The sequence below is a fragment of the Rhinolophus sinicus genome, chromosome 3 (assembly GCF_057876585.1).
Source record: "Rhinolophus sinicus isolate RSI-liver-muscle chromosome 3, RSI-T2T, whole genome shotgun sequence".
Taxonomy (NCBI): domain Eukaryota; kingdom Metazoa; phylum Chordata; class Mammalia; order Chiroptera; family Rhinolophidae; genus Rhinolophus; species Rhinolophus sinicus.
Window position 1 is genome coordinate 30,928,035 of NC_142503.1, and position 17,370 is coordinate 30,945,404.

A 17,370-nucleotide genomic window follows, 5' to 3' on the forward strand; every position below is an offset into this window, starting at 1 on the left:
AGCCTGGGCACAACGGCCGCCGCCCGCGGGCGCGAGTGTGCGCGGGTGTGGAAGGCCGGCGTGCGGGCCGCGAGGGGTGTGCGCGCGGGAGGCGGAGCGGGGCTCGCCCCTCGCCGGCGCCCGCTGCCCCGCGGGTGATCTCTCTCGGGCCGTCTCGAGCACCCCCTGGCCCCTCACGGCCGTTGGTCCGGGCGGGGGAGGGAGAAAGTGAGACTTGGTGTCATCACCATCCATTGTCAGAAGGGGAGGAAATTGGAATCTAGCAGCGGCGAGCAGCAGCTGGGCGGTCACATCTGGGAATGCAAAGCCGACCCCCACCCCCTCCTCCACCTCCTCCTCCTCTCTCACCCAGGATCACTTCCGAAACCACTTCGCCTTCAGCCCCTGCCTCGGCCAGAGGTTTCATTTTTAACTGAATATTTACGAAAGCTGGAAGCGTGAGAGGGGGGTGGGGTGGGGTGGAAATAGCGGCTGCTTCTTTTCCAGGGACTGATTTAATGGGGATGTGTTCAAGGCAAGAGCGAATTCAGAAGGATATCGACGTCGTGATCCAGAAGTCCAGAGCCGAGAAGGACTGCTCGTTTGCAGGTGAGTTCTCGCCTTTCCAGAGCCTCGGACCCAGCGCCAGCTTCATCTGCTCGCCCGCCGCCCCCCTTCCCAGTTTTCTGATCGCGAGGCGTGCGGCTGGGGGTTGGGGGTGGGTCGCACGACCCCATTCCGGGATTTATTTGGCAACAGCTGCTGCATCGAGAGCAGGAACCAAAAGGGGGAGGGGGCGCCAGCCTCTGCCCTTCTCCCTCCCCCCCCCCCAGTCTGGGGCAGCCACCGGCTTTGGGGGCAGAACGCGGGTGGTCCGAGCGGGGCTCTAGGCGGAGGGGCCTTGCGGTGTATTTCTAGAGCCCCGTGGATGCCAGGAGCGTCCAAGCCCGCCTCCGGGGTTTCAGCAGCAGCGACCGAGCGGGGCGGGTAGGACCCGCCGGGTTTGCGCAATGGGAAGAGCGGCGGCGGCCGAGAATGGAGTCCGCTGCGCTGCGCTCGCCGGCTGCGCCCGGCGCTGAGGGCCCTTGAGGGGGCAGCGCTGGGCCGATCTCCGGTTCCTTCAGCTCCGTGTAGTCCCCTCCGACTAACAGTGCGTTGCCCCGGAAAGAGAAGGGATTCCTGGGGTTCCCAAGGCACCCAACGCCTCTGCCTGGGGGTCGCCTTTCGTCCATTTTGCTCCCTTGGGACAGGGATCGGATTTTGCTTTCGCAGCCTGGAGCTCGGTTGGGGCCGCTTCCGGCCGCCGAGACCGGGAAATTCCCGCCGTTGCCATGGCACCCGGCACTTGTTGCGGGGGGCGGCCTCCAGCGGCACCCGGCCGGGGGTGCGTAGCATCCCCTCCAGCGCGGCGCAGAGAGGGGACCTCACTGCTCTCTAAGCCCTCGCCTCCCACCCGGCCAGGTCGCCTCTTGGCTCCACCAAACAGGGGGCCCCAGTTTTGATCAGGGTTGAAAGTCCACTCAAGGTGTAGCTTTTAACAGGACTTTCTGTTTCAGATTTCAGATACTCAGACTCCACCTTTACTTTCACCTACGTTGGCGGCCCCAAAAGGTATTTGTGTGTATAGAGTTGCTTCATTTCCTGTTCACACGCTTGTGTTTCCTTTGTTCTTAGTGTGTTCCGTGTTTGGTTTTTTTGGTTGTTGCTTTTAGTTTTTATTTTTTACTCTTGTTGTTCTTTAGCCCCATCCTAAAGCCTGAGGTCTCTCGTTTTTAAATAGCAGAGGGGGAATAAATGTTTGATTCAGGCGTTCCTAAGATCTCACTACAGGCAATGAGCAGAACTCTTGCACTCTTCATGTTAAAGCTGTTCCCCAGCAGTAGCTTGCTCTTGAGACGTTTGGGGTTTGATATAGGCAAGCGGGTGCAAAACTGGAATGTTGGGTACGAAGTGAAATGCATAAAAAACAAAAGATGTGACACAAGTAATAATTTTCCTGGTGAGTTGGCGCTGCATGTTTCCATGTATTCTGAAGGTTGACATAAATATGCAGTCTGCCAATTCTCCATACTTTTTTTTTTTTTTTAAGGAGTGGTATTTTGGTTTTAACATTTAGTTGTAGGAAAGCATTTGGAAGTTTTGTGTAACTGGAGCATATAACTTGTTTCTTGGGGGGGAAGAATGACAGATGCATAAATTAATACTAAATTGTTAACAGTGTGAAAGAAGTGCAAATCCAATTTTGTATTTAGGAGGGAAAGTTAAAATGAAAGGTAGCCATTAAAATATGCCTTTGCCGTCTTCACTTGCTAGTTGGGATTTTTCTCCCTGTTTGCCCTTTGGTGACACCGTGGCTTAAAAAAGCAGTGGCTACATAGGAGAACTGTCAGAGATTTAGCCTTGTTGTTGGGACTTGACGTTCAATATCATTTGATCCCATTCCAAAATATCTCTTAGCTAATGGAAACATTTATGAACATATAAATTACAAAATAAGCTTTCGTCTGTAAATATATTTTAAAAAGCTTGGAATTAATGTGAATCTTTAAAATGCTTAGGATCTGTGCTATAATCTACATCTCAAAAAAGCTTTAATTAAAAGTTGATCAGGTTTCCCATATGTACAATTTGCTGAAGCTTCACAATTAGTATATTGATTTGATTTACTAGTTGAAAATATAACATATATAATATGTACTTATTGGGAGAGAATAAAATTACAGCATTTTTTAGTTTACTGTAGTACCATCATCTTTGTAATTATGACTAAAAAGAATAATTAGAGGAGATTCAACTAAATTTATGCTGCTCTTACACTTACTATCCAGAGAATGTTGCTGTATGACTAATACCCTCTTGGGTGATCTTAACAGTTACAATACAGGCATACCTTGGAGATATTGTGGGTTTGGTTCCAGATCACCACAAGTGAGTTACATGAATGTTGGTTTCCTGGTGCATATAAAATTTATGCTTATACTAGAGTGTAATCTATTAAGTGCAATAGCATTATGTTTTAAAAATAATGTACCTACCTTAATTAAAACGTACATTATTGCTAAAATATGTTAACCGTTATCTGAGCCTTCAGTGAGTCCGTATCCTGTTGCTGATGGAAGGTCTTACCTTCCATTTGTAAAAAAACAAACAAAACAAGGCTGTGAAGCACAATAAAGTGAAGAGCAATGAAACAAACAAGGTATGCCTGTATGTTTTGTATTGAAAACATTGCCTAGGCAATCAGGTAGATATTTGAGCTGTTTTGGTTGTCCATCTAGTGAGAGGTGTGAACAGGAAAGCCCTGGGTAAGCTTTTCAACTGACTGGTTTTATTATTTTCAAAAAGATACACGAGTTCTTTTGGCCTCAGTTTACTTATCTATACAAGGAGAGAGTGAACCATACACTTAATATCTTTAATATTTGTTAGTAGATACAGTGGTGAGATTCTTTATCAGCAAATTATTGAACTAGTGTTAACTTAGCAAAAGGTGGAGAACAGAAGGCCAGGGGGTTGGGATGAATAAGTAACGAATGAGATAACATCAGTTTTCACTGTAAGAGCTACTCTACTCAATCCAGAGTTGTTCTTAAAGTAAGAGATGTTTACTTTTCTGTGTAATCCTATTAAGGGATAGTATTTTCTTTTGTCCCTGATTTAAATACCTGGGCATTGTGCTGCTAAGGTGAAACAGCCTGCTAAAGAAGAAAAATAACGGGTACAACTCTTGCTTTGATTTCTTTTGTCTTCTCAAAAGCTTATTCTACAAAACAATATAGAACAGGTTGTTTATTAGTATAGTAATAATGATCCCTTTAATGATAATTCCTTTATAGATTTGTAGCTCATAGAGAAGACATTTTTTTCTGAAAATAAAACAATACTGTTTTCATTAACTACGTTAGGCTATGATATTATGTATTTCTCATTGCGACGTGTCAATCGGGCATTTAAAATTAAAATAATCTGCCCTCTTTTGATTTAACATGCTTATTAACTTAAAATATTCAATTAAAAATATTCAATTAACAGTGTCATTTCAGGTAAATTCGACTTCACCATTAAAAAAACTGGTGGAGAGATAGTACATGATTATCCTGAATTATGATTAACTCTCATTTCATCTAAACCATTGAAATATATTTCAAGAATAATTTTCAATTCAAGTTGTAGATAAAACTTAATATAACGTTTCCTTTCTGACACCCTCCAAGAATGAGTTACACTTTGTTCTAAAGGTAGAAGTTGATCTTACAAGTTACTATTCAAAAAAAGAAATATAATATTGGGAATTTTTTTTCCATGTGCTGTGTTTTTGTGTTTTTGTGGATAAGAGGAAATGCCATGAGGTGACTTTGTCAGGGCTGGCCAGTGGCCTAGTAAATTGGCCTTTTGTTGGGAAGTCATCAGAGGGACAAAGTACCTGTTAAGATTTGCTATTCTGACTTTCGGTGAGGAATGAGGGGTTGCAGATGGTCAGCTGGAAAACTGAGTTCATCGAGTTTTCCCTAATGGAAAGAGGTTCATGGAATTATTATTATCATCCTCACTTTGGGATGTGCAAACTGAGGCTCAGAGAGTTTAAGAATCATGCTCACGTTTACTCACTTAAATGAGAAAGCTGCCATGTAAACCCTGCTCTGTCACACACCTGAAACCCGTGCTCATTCCTCTCCGTGAGCCTTCCTAGCCTCTTTGAGCATGGAAACACTTTAACATCAAAAAATTATGCAGAGGATTACTTGAGAGTGGTTGTTGTAGTGTCTTTTGATTGAGAAATAATGAGAAAGGAAGTGTTAAATGTTATGAATTTGATTATTAATACCACCTACATGTGCTTGAAAACTGGTGGTATATGTGCCGCACGATTAATTCATTTTAGCAATGGTCCTTAAAATAGCGCTGATTCCTGGACTACTTGGAATAACTCCTACCCAGTGCCACTTCCCAGTTTCAGGAGTGTGCCCAGAACTATAAACCAGGGGCCTTAAATGCTTAAATGTACACAATTTGTAAGTTTATGCAAAAGTCATTTCTTCCTGTACTTTGTCATGCTTGTGATCTCCTGCCTTGTTATTTCTTCCTTATTGATTGGCAGTAAACTCCTTAAGACCACAAAGGTTGAGGGTTCTGGTCTTTCATCTGACATGCAGTTCATGTCAGGCATGCAGTTAATGGCAGAAGGAGTGAGTGGCGTCAGCTGTGGAGCGGGGATGGAAAGACAGGTTGGGGCCAGTGCTTAGCAAAGACAAGGAGAGCAAGGGGAGCCCCATGGGCCTGGCCATGGACCTCTGGGGTTTCCTGATTGTGAGTTTCCAACAAGTATTGTGAAGATATATATCATTGAGGTTTTTAAAATACACAAGTAGTAATTGTTTATTGTAAAAATTAGAAAAAAAGTAAATAAAAACGTGATTTCTCTATCTTCCATTGTATTAGAATTTTTCCAGAATTTTTATGTCTATATGTATATAAAATACATGTGTCCAAATATTGTATTATATTCTTTTGAGACTTCACGGTTTTTCACCCAAGAATATAACAATGTCTTTCTTTTAGACAGGATATGAGAATAAAGAAATGTTTATTACTTTGGGAGTTCTCCAATCAAGGGGTGTGACATTGTGTAAGAAATCTAGTATTTGTTAGAAATTATTAATAAATTAGCAAGTTAATATTTGGCAGAATGTTCGGAGTTGCCTGCATATGTACACCCTTTATTGTAGGAAAAGACACCCTTTCATGTGGTCATGGGTAAGATGGCATCTTTTGAAGTACACTCTGTTTTAGGAGTTTCTGTCCATATAAATGTTTCGGAGCATGCTACATCCTCCTTCTAGGCGTTTGTACGTGCTGCCTGGAACACTCATCTGCATCCTGTACTGCTACTTCTCCCCCCTTAATCCTAGTCAACCTTCATTGTCGAGGTCTTGGCTGAGCCAAATTCCCTTCTGAGAAGCCTTTCCTGGCAATCCTCTCCCCTGTAATATCTGGTAGGTATTTCTGAAACCGTGCTGTCACTATGTATTGTTAGCACCTGTTCACTTGACCATCTGTCTGAAGGTGAGCTTCTTGGAGGCAGGGTCTGTCATATTCATTGTCTCGCCAGCCCCTCGCTCGCTGCTAGTACAATATATTCTCTCAATAAGTAGATGTAAAATGAATTACTAAATGAATGCTAAAAGGTCTTCTGGCAAATGAGAAGCAATTTCCTAACCAAATGACCAGGTATAAAGATATCGAAATACTTCAAAAAGCCCCCAATCCGTTGCTGTCACTTGCAGTGGAATTTCTTACGAATCTAGAGCGCCAAAAGTTCCCTAGCAAGTTATAAGTCCTGTTCTCTGGGGAACACACCCACATGATTTCTGGGTATAGACAAATAATGCAATCGTTTAGGATAATAGGGAGTTTTTGGGACTGGCACCCTGGTGAGTTTGGACTCTAAAAATATTTAATTCAGTTTTAAAAATCAACAGCACTCTGGTGATCAAGCAGATTTTTTGTTGGGGGGGTCCTTAATCCACCTGGGCTCCCCAATGTGTAATTTCCTAAATCATGGGATGCCACGGAGAGAAACAATCTACTTGATTGCTAAAGTGCATTTGTTTTTTCTTTTGTTTTTTTCACTTTCTTAGAAAGGAGAAGTGCTCACGCGTGCAGGAATGGGGTAGTTGGGAGGTTGAAATAGTCCCATCATCTCAGAAAGAGTCATCAGTTTTCATTATAACAGAAGTACATCCTCATTCTAGAAATCCTGAAATATGCAATTATTTTGAAACCATCAAGTGCTCCTTAAAGGTTTCAGAATGAAAAGAACGATCGTTTGTTTTAAATTAAAAATTAGCCTGTTCGTCTTGGCAATGGGGACTTGCTCATCATAATTTTGTGTTATATCAGTTATTATCCGAAATAATGACTTTCAAAAAAAAAAAAAAAAAAGCATGTGTTTAGAGCTCTGGGAACCTGCCTCACAAGCTGTGGTGACTGGTGGAAGAATGTGAGAAAACTGAATGAGTGATTTCTGGGCTTTCATATTCCTTTCTAAATTACAGCTGCGCTGGCTCTTTTTAATTCCGTATAAAATTTTCTTTGAAAAAGGTTTCATTGTTAAATGCTTTTAAAACCACTGACCTAAAATAACCATTAGTTTAACAAATATAATTTACGGGAGCTTCTGTATTAAAAACATGTTTAAACTATTTATTTCATGGATTAAGAAATTGCTACCGATCATGTTTATTGGACATACTCTCTTCTGTAGTTTTTGTGTACTTTACATCCTGCATTTGCAATGGAGATGAGTGGGTATTTTGTCAGCTATTTTACATTTAATAGCTAAAGAAACTGAGTCTTGGGTAATTTAAGTAACTCACAGTAAGAAGCAGAGTAGGGATATATTACAGTGTAAGTCTGTTTATGTGCGCTTTTAAGGGGCATTGGTTGAACTGGCATGACTGGAGTGGTTGGAAATGTTTGGGGATTGGGAGGGAGTGCTGGTGAGATGTCTGCCAGGGGCAGTACTGAAAACCTGGTTGGCAAGCAGGATGCCCGAGCCCAATGCTAAGCATTAATAGTCAGAAAATTATGTACATTGGCTGTGGAATCCTTATGCAAATATTGGGTCAATCCGTTTAAATTTCCTATCATTTCTCTCTGTAGCATTAAGCAAAAAACATAGATTTCATCAGTCCTAGACATATTTTGTAATTGTCTGCACGATTTGCTTTTGGATAGACTGTGTTGTAGTAGATAAATCTTGCTTTAAGGGAGCTGCCACTTAGTATGGAATTTTAGTCAAGTTATTGACATCTAATCTTTCTCTTTATCATTCTCTAAATTTCTGAAATCTCATCTTCCATGTGTCCCAGGAAAGACTAATAAGAAATATGTTTTTATTAATAAGAATAGGCATTCCTATTTTATTGTGACATAATTTAGGTTTTCTGTTCAGTCGTCTCACTTAAATGCCGGACACTTCACTTCGACGTATCAAAATAACGCATCATTTCCTCTTTATTTATTTTTATTTTTTTTATTTTTTGCATCGTTTCCTCTTTAAAAGAAGCTTCTCTTACCAGCCTTTCCCTGGTCAGCATCACATCGTTTGAGCCAGTTGGGGACCACAGTGTTCAGGTTTCATGTGTCCCACCCTCTTTTTCACCTGTTTTGAAGCTCCACTGACTTGTTGAAATCATTGTGGATGTACGTCTTCGTCCCTCCCTGTGTCAACACTTGACTTACGTCTATCACTTTAACCACTGGGTTAAAATTCTTGATTAACAGCGTCTCACCTATCCAGTTCACTTACATCTGAACTCTTTGAGCATGAATTTAATCATAGCATTTATCTGCTCAGAAGCCTTCATATGTGACCATAGTTTTCTCCGTATCAATTTTAAACCCTTATTCTTGGCTTTAAGAGCCATCTCTCCTACCCTTTTATTTATATTTCTCAGGCTTCCGGACCAACTTACTGCTGTTGAGTGACCTCCTCTCTCCCCTCAACAGCAGTTTATTAATTTAGTGCATTAAGCATACACAGCTGTTCAAGGTTTATTGATTGATAACATTGTGTCGCATAATACACTTGGTTTTGGATATCAAGATCGTGGTTTTTATTATCATGAAGACCAGTTCATTTAATCTTTTCTTTGACCACAAGTGGCATCTCTGTGAAAATAGATGATGTATTTATGCTCAAGAAGAGGAAAGAGTGAGACCATGAGTAAATAAAGTGAGAATGAGAAGACAAAATGAAATCTGAGGAGGATAGGGTTAGAATATAAATAGATTATACCCAGTCCATTATAGAATAACAACAATAAATCTCTAGTGTAATTTATTTGCATATCAGTGACATCCTAGTTTGTGGCTGACACCTTCTTGGTATTAAACAGAGGATGCCAAATCATTCAATGTTACATTTAAAAGGGAAACTTCCACTTAAACCTCTGTGCAGTCAGATTAGTTTTCCCTGTACAGAAATTAGTAGACAGCCAGCTGCTCACTGACTTCCCCCACGGTGGTTTCTTTCTGAACATTTTGAAATGTAGATTGCATATCCTAATGGCCTGTCAGTGTTTTTAGGATTTGACAGCCAACTCTGAAGTGCTGTGTTTATTTTGAATTTTCGTCATTGTTTTGCTTACAAAACAAGTAAAGGTTATTATTATCCAAGAATCAATTATAGGATATTTTTGTACTTGATGTATAGGTTTGAGCCAGAGACTAACATAACTACTTTACGTTTGTTGGGCTTTCATATCTATGAAGAAAAAAAATCAGGCAAAATTGGGGAAAAAAACAAAAATGCTATTAGGGACAGAGCTGTGTTAAAGAGAGAATAAGTCAAATTTAGAAAAAAATCACCAAAAAAATCAATATTCTGTTTAAAGACAACTCTAGTTCCTAGCAGAGTGCTTAGAATGTAGTGAATATTTCCTGGTATTTCTTAAATGACGTAATATTTTTCCTACACTATGTGATAGAATTTCTCCAACTGTTTAATTAGATGTTAGGTATGTGGCCAAATATGTCTGGTAAATGCTTAGTTAAACAATATTAAACAATTTTAATGGTTGGCTTTTAGAGCCTTTTATATATTAGTGTGCATTATGCATATCCAAGAGGTGAATGAAGTATTCACGGTTTTTCAGATTTATTTGATTACAGATCTGGAACATTTTGAGAGAGTTGTTTTGTGGAAAACACTGGCAAACTCTGAGTCTTATTCATTAAAAATTGTTCTGAGTAAACAGTACACTGTAGTAGAAATGGAAATTGCTGATTCACATTGAGCCCTGAAGAATTCATTTTCAGTAATTTTTGTAGAACTTGCTTTATGACAAAGAAAGCTCCAGTGAAAGGCATTTGGCATGTCACGCCACTAACTTTTTACATGAGGATGTATTTCTCTGGGTCTCTCACTCAGTCTTCTGTTGTGTTGAATCCATTTATGATAAGGACTCTCCACTATGCTTATTCATCAAAGACCCGAAATTAACAGGGGCCTCTTTGGTTCACGATTAGAAATCAGTCTCCTAAGGAAGTGTTAGAGATAGATAATGATTCTGTGAAGCAGACGTACTCATTATGTTCTCTTAAATTCTGTCACTTTGACTGCTGTGGAGATTAGGGAGCAATCTTGGGTGGAGTATACTTTTGGAGAAGTTCGCCGTGAGGACTATCTGGACTTACCTAAATGTTTCATTTCTTTGATAAATTACGTTTAAAAATATCAATGAGGGTATCTGTTTTGTAAAATCATTGTCCTCCCAGTGACCAAATGAGAAATTGACTGAAGGAGTTTTAAAACATTTCTCAGATTTTTTTCAACATTAGTCTGGAAGCAAACTACCCCCCTTTTTAGGCAGTGTCAGTCATTAAACTTGACTAGCCACATGTTACTTTAGGTCACACGTGAATGGAGAATGAAACCTTTGCTTTAAAATGCCCTCCTGTGGACCCGAGGCCAGATAGGTATATATTTTTAATGGCTCATGTTAATGGTAAGACGTATTCCTGTATGGATGCTCCATAGCTTTTGTGCTTCAGAGAAACCCGTGGAACCTCACAGGTACTGAGAATCTAGTCAATTTTAGGTTTCTTATTTGGAAGTCAGTGTGCAGAATCTTAACTGAGTGAATTTGTATTATGATAATACATTTGTCAATCTGTATGTATCTATGTCATTGATCTTCTTAACAACAAAATTAGATATTGGCATGTGAGAGACCTAAGCAGAATGCTAAAATCTGCTTCATGGGTGAAAGCTGATGCAATCGTCATTTCTCATTAAAAGCTAGATAAAAAAGAAAAAAAAAATAGGCCCTCCAACTGAAGAGCAGTCATTACTGTATTATTACCACAGAGTTTGATAGGATTTCTTAGTGAATGGTCGAATTCATTTTTAGTTACCTAAGAAAGAAGTTTGAATAATTCACTGTGAGCCAAATTCTCAATTCTTTTTGGAACAGTCCATCTTTATAGGAAAACCAGCCTAGAATGGTGAGTTCAGAGTTTTAATTAAGTGATTTCAATGAGGGTTACATATTCTTGGCTGAATTTGGCCTCAAAATGATGAAACTTGGGCCAAGAAAGACTTTAAACTTAATATTTTGAAATCATACTAGTTTGATTTAATGTGAGCTTTCTGTGTTGATTTCCTGTGTCATTAATTTAAAATGTGCAGTATTCTTAATTCTTGATGTCCAATTTACACAAAATCCTTTCCTGCTATAGGTAATTGGCAGGGAAAAATCTACTTAGGGCAGTAGTTTTCACAAAAGGTTTTTTAAAACAGAAATGTTGACATTTCCAGCCTTTAGGGTACATTCTGGGAAATGTTACATTTCAAAAGTACTTTGAAATCAAAATGCAGGTGCTTAACTCTACACACTTATTAGAATGGCCAAAACCCAGAACACTGACACCACCAAATGCTGATGAGGACGTGGAGCATAGGAAATCGCATTTATTGCTGATGGGAATGCAAAGTGTATGGACAGCCAATTTGGAAGACAGTTTGGGCAGTCTTCCAAAACATACATGTTCCAAGCATACATGTTCCAAAGCTAAATATACTCTGATGACATAGTTCAGCAATCATGCTCATTGGTATTTACCCAAAGGAGTTGAAAACTTATATCCACACAAATCCTGCATATAATGTTTATAGCAATTTTAGTTTTATTCAAAATAAGCCAAAACCTGGGAGCCACCAAGATGTCCTTCAGGATGTGAATGGATAACTGGTACATCCAGACAATGGAATATTATGCAGCACTGAAAATAAATGAGCTATCAAGCCCTGAAAAGATACGGAGGAAACTTAAATGCATATCACTTAAGTGGAAGAAGCAATCTCAAAAGTCCACATACTGTCTGATTTCAACTATATGACATTCTGAAAAAGTCAAAAACTACGGAGACAGTTGGTCATTGGTTGCCAGGGGTTGCAGTGAGTGAGGGATAAATAGGCAGAAGACAGAGGATTTCAGGTGAAACTATTCTGCATCACACTGTAATGAGTGGATACATGTCATTATACATTTGTCCAACACCACAGAATCTACAACAACAAGAGTGAACCCTACGTTGAACTATGGGCTCTGCGTGATAAATATGTGTCAGTGTCGGTTCATCATCAGTAACAAATGTACCACTCTGGTTGGGGATGTTGATAGTGGGGAGGCTCTGCATATGTGGGGTTAGAAGGTCTATGAGAAATCTCTGAACATTCTGCTCAATTTTGCTGTGAAGCTAAAACTGCTCTAAAAAGGTCTTTAAAAAACAGGGAGAGAAAAAAACAGGTACTTGCAAGACTTTTTCAACCTCTAGATAAAGATTCTGATCTATAGAAAGTTTAAGGACTTCTCAAATTGAAGGGCCTTGGCGCAAAACTAAAATGGGTAACCTATATTATGGTTTTAGCATGTAGCTAATTATAAGGAAATCATAGTTTTAAATTTGAAATCTATCAATTTTATTCAAATGTAGATTATAAAACTATACTAAATAATCAGTAGTTATCCAGTATTTCAAGAAATGCTATTAACTATTACAAAAATTCTGTTCCTACCTAATTTCCTAGTTACCACAGAAACACAGTATTTAATAATACCAGTGCACTTCTCAAATAAAACAAAGTAAGATTTGGTGCTGTCAGGTGTTTCTGTGGCTGAATACTGAGCTTAAATATAAAACATTTGAAACATTGCTCTTTTGCACACAAACTTACATGCACAAACCTGCAAAACATATTGCAATTTTAATGCATTTTAAGCTTTCCCCCCTAAACATAAAAAGATTACATTCCAAAATATATTTGCAGACATTAAGAAAATAATAACATACCTGTTTCTCTCTCTCTCTCTCTCTCTCTCCCATAACCACATAATTCTCAAAGATGGAAGCATTGAGAATTAGTTAACCCTAGATTTTTTTTTTTAAGGTGGGGAGCAATAGGTAGGCAAAGGACAAGATAATTTTTAAAAATTTCTATGACCACATTGTTGCTTTTAGAACCACCACAGACATACGTAAAATTCTTAATGCAAAGAAGTTAAAGAAGTTAGACTATTTACAGATTAATTATAGTCTAAACATTTTTCAGGGTTTATGAAATTGCATTTTATAGTTTCCAAAGGACATATTGCAAATGTTGATTATGTTACAAGGTTATTTTAAAAATTCTTTATAAGCCATAACATATCTTGTGTAGCAGAATGGACAGATTGATTTAGATTCCTTTTAACTAACTAATCATGGTTTAACTTCCCGGAGTCTAGGTTTTATCATGTGTGAATTGCAGTGATAATATTGCAGGATTTTCAGGATTCAATTAATGATTATATACTTGGAAGGGGTCTTGAAGACTATGCTTAGGCTTGTTGGTTCTCTAGAAGGAGTCAACAGCACTCAGAAAGCTGTTATACTCACAGTTATACTTTATTATAACAAATGAATACAGATTAAAATCAGCAAAAGGCACAGGCTCCTTGAACAAAGTCCAGGATAAACCAGGTACAAGTTTCCAACTGTCTTGTCAGTAGAATCACATGGATACATTTAATTTCCCAGCAGTGGTGTATGAGAACACATGCAAACTGTTGCCAACCGGGGAAGCTCACATGAGCCTTGGTGTCCAGCGTTTCTATTTGGGGATAGACATATATGTGTGCTACACCTTTGTGACTGAACTCAGCTACTCAGGCTCTGGCTTCCCAGAGCAAACACAGGTGTTCAGTATAAACTATCTGAGCAAGTTGGCATGAACATTTGTTAGCATAAACTATCTGAGCAAGTTGGTGCAGTGTGGCCCAGGACCTTAGGCGTATAAAGTCACTCTTACCAGGCTCAGAGCTCATTTCTTAGGAACTGGCCAAGGGCCAGTCTTGAAGACAGGCCTTTCTTGGGAATGTGCAGGGTTTGAGTAACCAAGGCCTGAATTAACCCATTCCTGCACATATGCTGACAGTGTCCAGCATGGACCTGACAAAGAAGGCAGGACTTGATAGTATTCATAACACTAGCCTGTTCTCGGTCCTGCAGTCTGGATGCCATGACCAAGTAGAGTGAAGGGGAAAAAAAATGCCCTTTTTTTTGGTAGGACAGCTGCCCTGATTGATTTAGAAATACAAATTTTACTCAATTTAAAAAGATATTAATTTACAAGATGCACTGTCATTGAATAACAACTTTTTATAAAAACTATATTAAATGTACACAAAAGTAAAAAAACAAGCAGTAGCATGCATTCAGTCATATAATTGCATGTTATCCTTTTTTTTTCAGTGTTGTAAAGTCCAAGTCTAAAACCTTGGTTATTTTTAGTCTAAAGATTCTCCAGACTCACTTTTGGCCATTATCAGATCACCACAGCATTCCAATGATACTGATTTCTTCCCCCATGTTCTGGGTTCCTGATGTTCACCTATGACTTTAGAACAGTTAGGATTTTTTTTTTTTTTTTTGAAAAATTAAGGTTTTTGTCTTTCTTGTTTGTTTAACCTTGTATTCTTTCCCCTTTAATTGAATTGTGTAATATTGAAAGTAAGTAGTTTCCCTGGAAAGTTAGCTGAAACGTGTTTCAGGGCCGTGATGAGAGCCCTTCTGTTGGCAGGTCCCTCTCATTGTACTGGCCTCACACATCCTTCAAAAGTTTTGTATATTCTGATACTTTTGGCAGTTTCTACCAACTCTTCTTGCATTGTCTGACATGTAACAACCATCTCCACTGGAAAAAGAAAAACTTTTTTTTTTCATGGCAGCATCACAGCTTTACCCAACAGGCAAGTAAGTGGTGAATACAATGCAAGTGATGACACAGGGGTGAAACATGTGAAGTGAAATATTCTTTTAAGGGCTAAAATCTCACTTTTGCTGACACGGGCAGATAAATGTCACAAGGTCCTCCTGAGTATTGGTTAGGAAGTTTATGTTGATATACAGTAGTCTCTTACCTGCAGGGGATATGGTCCCAGACCTCCAGTGGATGTCTGAAATCATGAATAGTCATAAACCCTATATACACTGTATTTTTCTTTTTTTTTTGCACATACACATTTGAGGTCTGACCAAAAAAACTAGCACAAATTTCTTTTTCTTTCACAATTTCATGGATAGAAGATTTGTTCTTGCTGTAGATCTTAGCAATCTCAGCATACAGTTTCTTTCTTTCTTTATTAAGTTGAGAACTTAAACCTTTTCACTTAAAGGAAGCACTTTACAGCTTCTCTTTGGCATATCTGAATTGCCAGCATCACTACTATCATGCTTGGCGGACATTATTAAGTAAAATAAGGGTTACTTGAACACAAGCACTGTGATACTGCGACAGCTGATCTGACAACCAACACACATACTGAGGGCTTACGGGTGGGGAGTGTGTAAGGCACGGGTATGCTGGGTAAAGGGATGATTCACATCCCACGCTGGACAGAGCAGGATGACACGAGATTTCATCAAACTACTCAGAATTGTTTATTTCTGGAATTTTCCATTTAATATTTTCAGACCGCAGTTGACCATTGGTAACTGAAACCGTGGATGGGGGTCGGGGGAACTACTGTATTGTATTAGGACATAAGTTAAAACCATGAGTTTTATAATTAAGAAAGTTCAATAACTGAACAAAGACTTACTAAACAACTAACATGGGATATTAGTTGAAAGAAGAGCAACTAATATGGGCCAGACAAATATTACTAATTCCTACTTCTAAATTACCCTCATATTTTTGACCAAGCCGTTTCTCATTTACCCTATGTCAAATCTTGAGAAGCTGTTGGAAGGAAAAGGTGGCTGGAACAACTTTAAACATTCCCGTAGCCTGGGCTGCCTTAACATTTACATTTTTAATTAAAGTGTCAGTGGGATCATTTAAATTAATTTTAAGCAGTGTAATAAAGGGAAAGTTTTTCAGATTCTGTGGGAGAGGGTATTTTGGGACTGGATATTCATCATTAGGCATGCCACTTCTGCAGGCTTCATTACCCTGGGTCAATTCCCTTTATTATTATTTTTCACAGCTCCCTCCCTTCTACTTTTCATACCCTACACATTCTCTACAAGCTTCTGGTGTGTTTTTTTCTTTTTTCACTGTGATTGTTATGGCTGTTGGAGTTGCTACAGCAAACAAGGTGTAGAAGGGAAATGGGAAGAGTGAATGAGCATAGAAGTCATTTATAAACCATCTCTCTGTTCTTACTGCTCTTCCTCTCACTCTGTGTCTGTTTCTCTCTGTGTGCATGTCTATTTACAATATATATTTTATATGCACACATCTACAATTTGTATAGAGCAACTATTATCAGTTAACTTGGGGAAATGGATTATTTTTAAGGCAATACAAATAGACAACTCTGTTTCCCCCCCCCAACCCCCAAAACTTAGGTGTATTGATTCCATACACTCAGTAAAGAAAAACATCATTGTCTCATAAAGTATGTTTTACTTTTATATATTTTTCATATGCCAGTAACTCAGGTTTACCCTTTTAAGGTGTTAGTCTCAACGTGACGTTGGAAGCCATACAAAGACAAAATTATAAAATCAGAGTTAAATAAAAAAGTAAAATCTTGATATATTGGACAGATCCATTAACCCTGTATACTTTGTTAGGACCTGAGGGCATGCATGATTTTCATAAAAGCTGTGCATTGCCATGTAAACAAACAAAGCAAAATTATTTTAGGTATCCTACTTGAAAAAGCACATGAATACCTTAAGTGTATTAGAAATTTTGCAAATCTTTAAAATTCTATAAAATGCTGAGTTTTTCTTATTTCATGAATTCAAAAGGTAGACATTAGTTTTCTTAAAAATTAATTTACAGATAATTTCCCTAATACAATGTGAGTTCTTTGTTTCTTTCATTCATTCTTTCCTTCCTTCCTTCCTTCCTTCCTTCCTTCCTTCCTTCCTTCCTTCCTTCCTTCCTTTGTTCCTTCCTTCCTTCCTTCCTTCCTTCCTTCCTTCCTTCCTTCCTTCCTTCCTTCCTTCCTTCCTTCCGTGTTGGTTTATTAATTTGAAACAGGGACATCAAAGGATTTTGCACAATAAATCACCTTATTTTACCTCTATAATCCAGCCATATCCATGTCTGTTCAATTTATCTGCATGTTGTCTGTACTTCTGATTTTGTGTGCATACAGAATGAATTTTACAGTTATAATCCACTGAATATATATTTTAGGGTTTTACTTTCTTTTTTTCTTTTACACTGTATTTATTTATTTTGATAATATTTTACATTAATTTCAGGTATACTGGAACAGCATACTGGTTAGACAATCCTGTAATTTAAGAAGTGATCCCCCGGACAAGTACCCATTTAGCACTATGCGTAACCACATTATTGACTATATTCTCTATGCTTTACTTTAC

The 17,370-nt window shown here is 38.8% G+C and overlaps 1 protein-coding gene across 1 annotated transcript in view; it reads left to right on the plus strand.

Moving 5' to 3' along the window:
- The first annotated feature begins 265 nt into the window (after window positions 1–265).
- The window catches only part of PARP8 (poly(ADP-ribose) polymerase family member 8), a 167,133-nt gene continuing 150,028 nt past the window's right edge, over window positions 266–17,370 (plus strand). Inside the window, exons 1-3 of the mRNA XM_019736227.3 lie at window positions 266–399; window positions 487–588; window positions 1,536–1,590. Of these exons, the coding sequence (XP_019591786.1) occupies window positions 300–399; window positions 487–588; window positions 1,536–1,590 (257 nt within the window). The 5' untranslated portion in view covers window positions 266–299. The remainder of the gene's footprint in view (window positions 400–486; window positions 589–1,535; window positions 1,591–17,370) is intronic.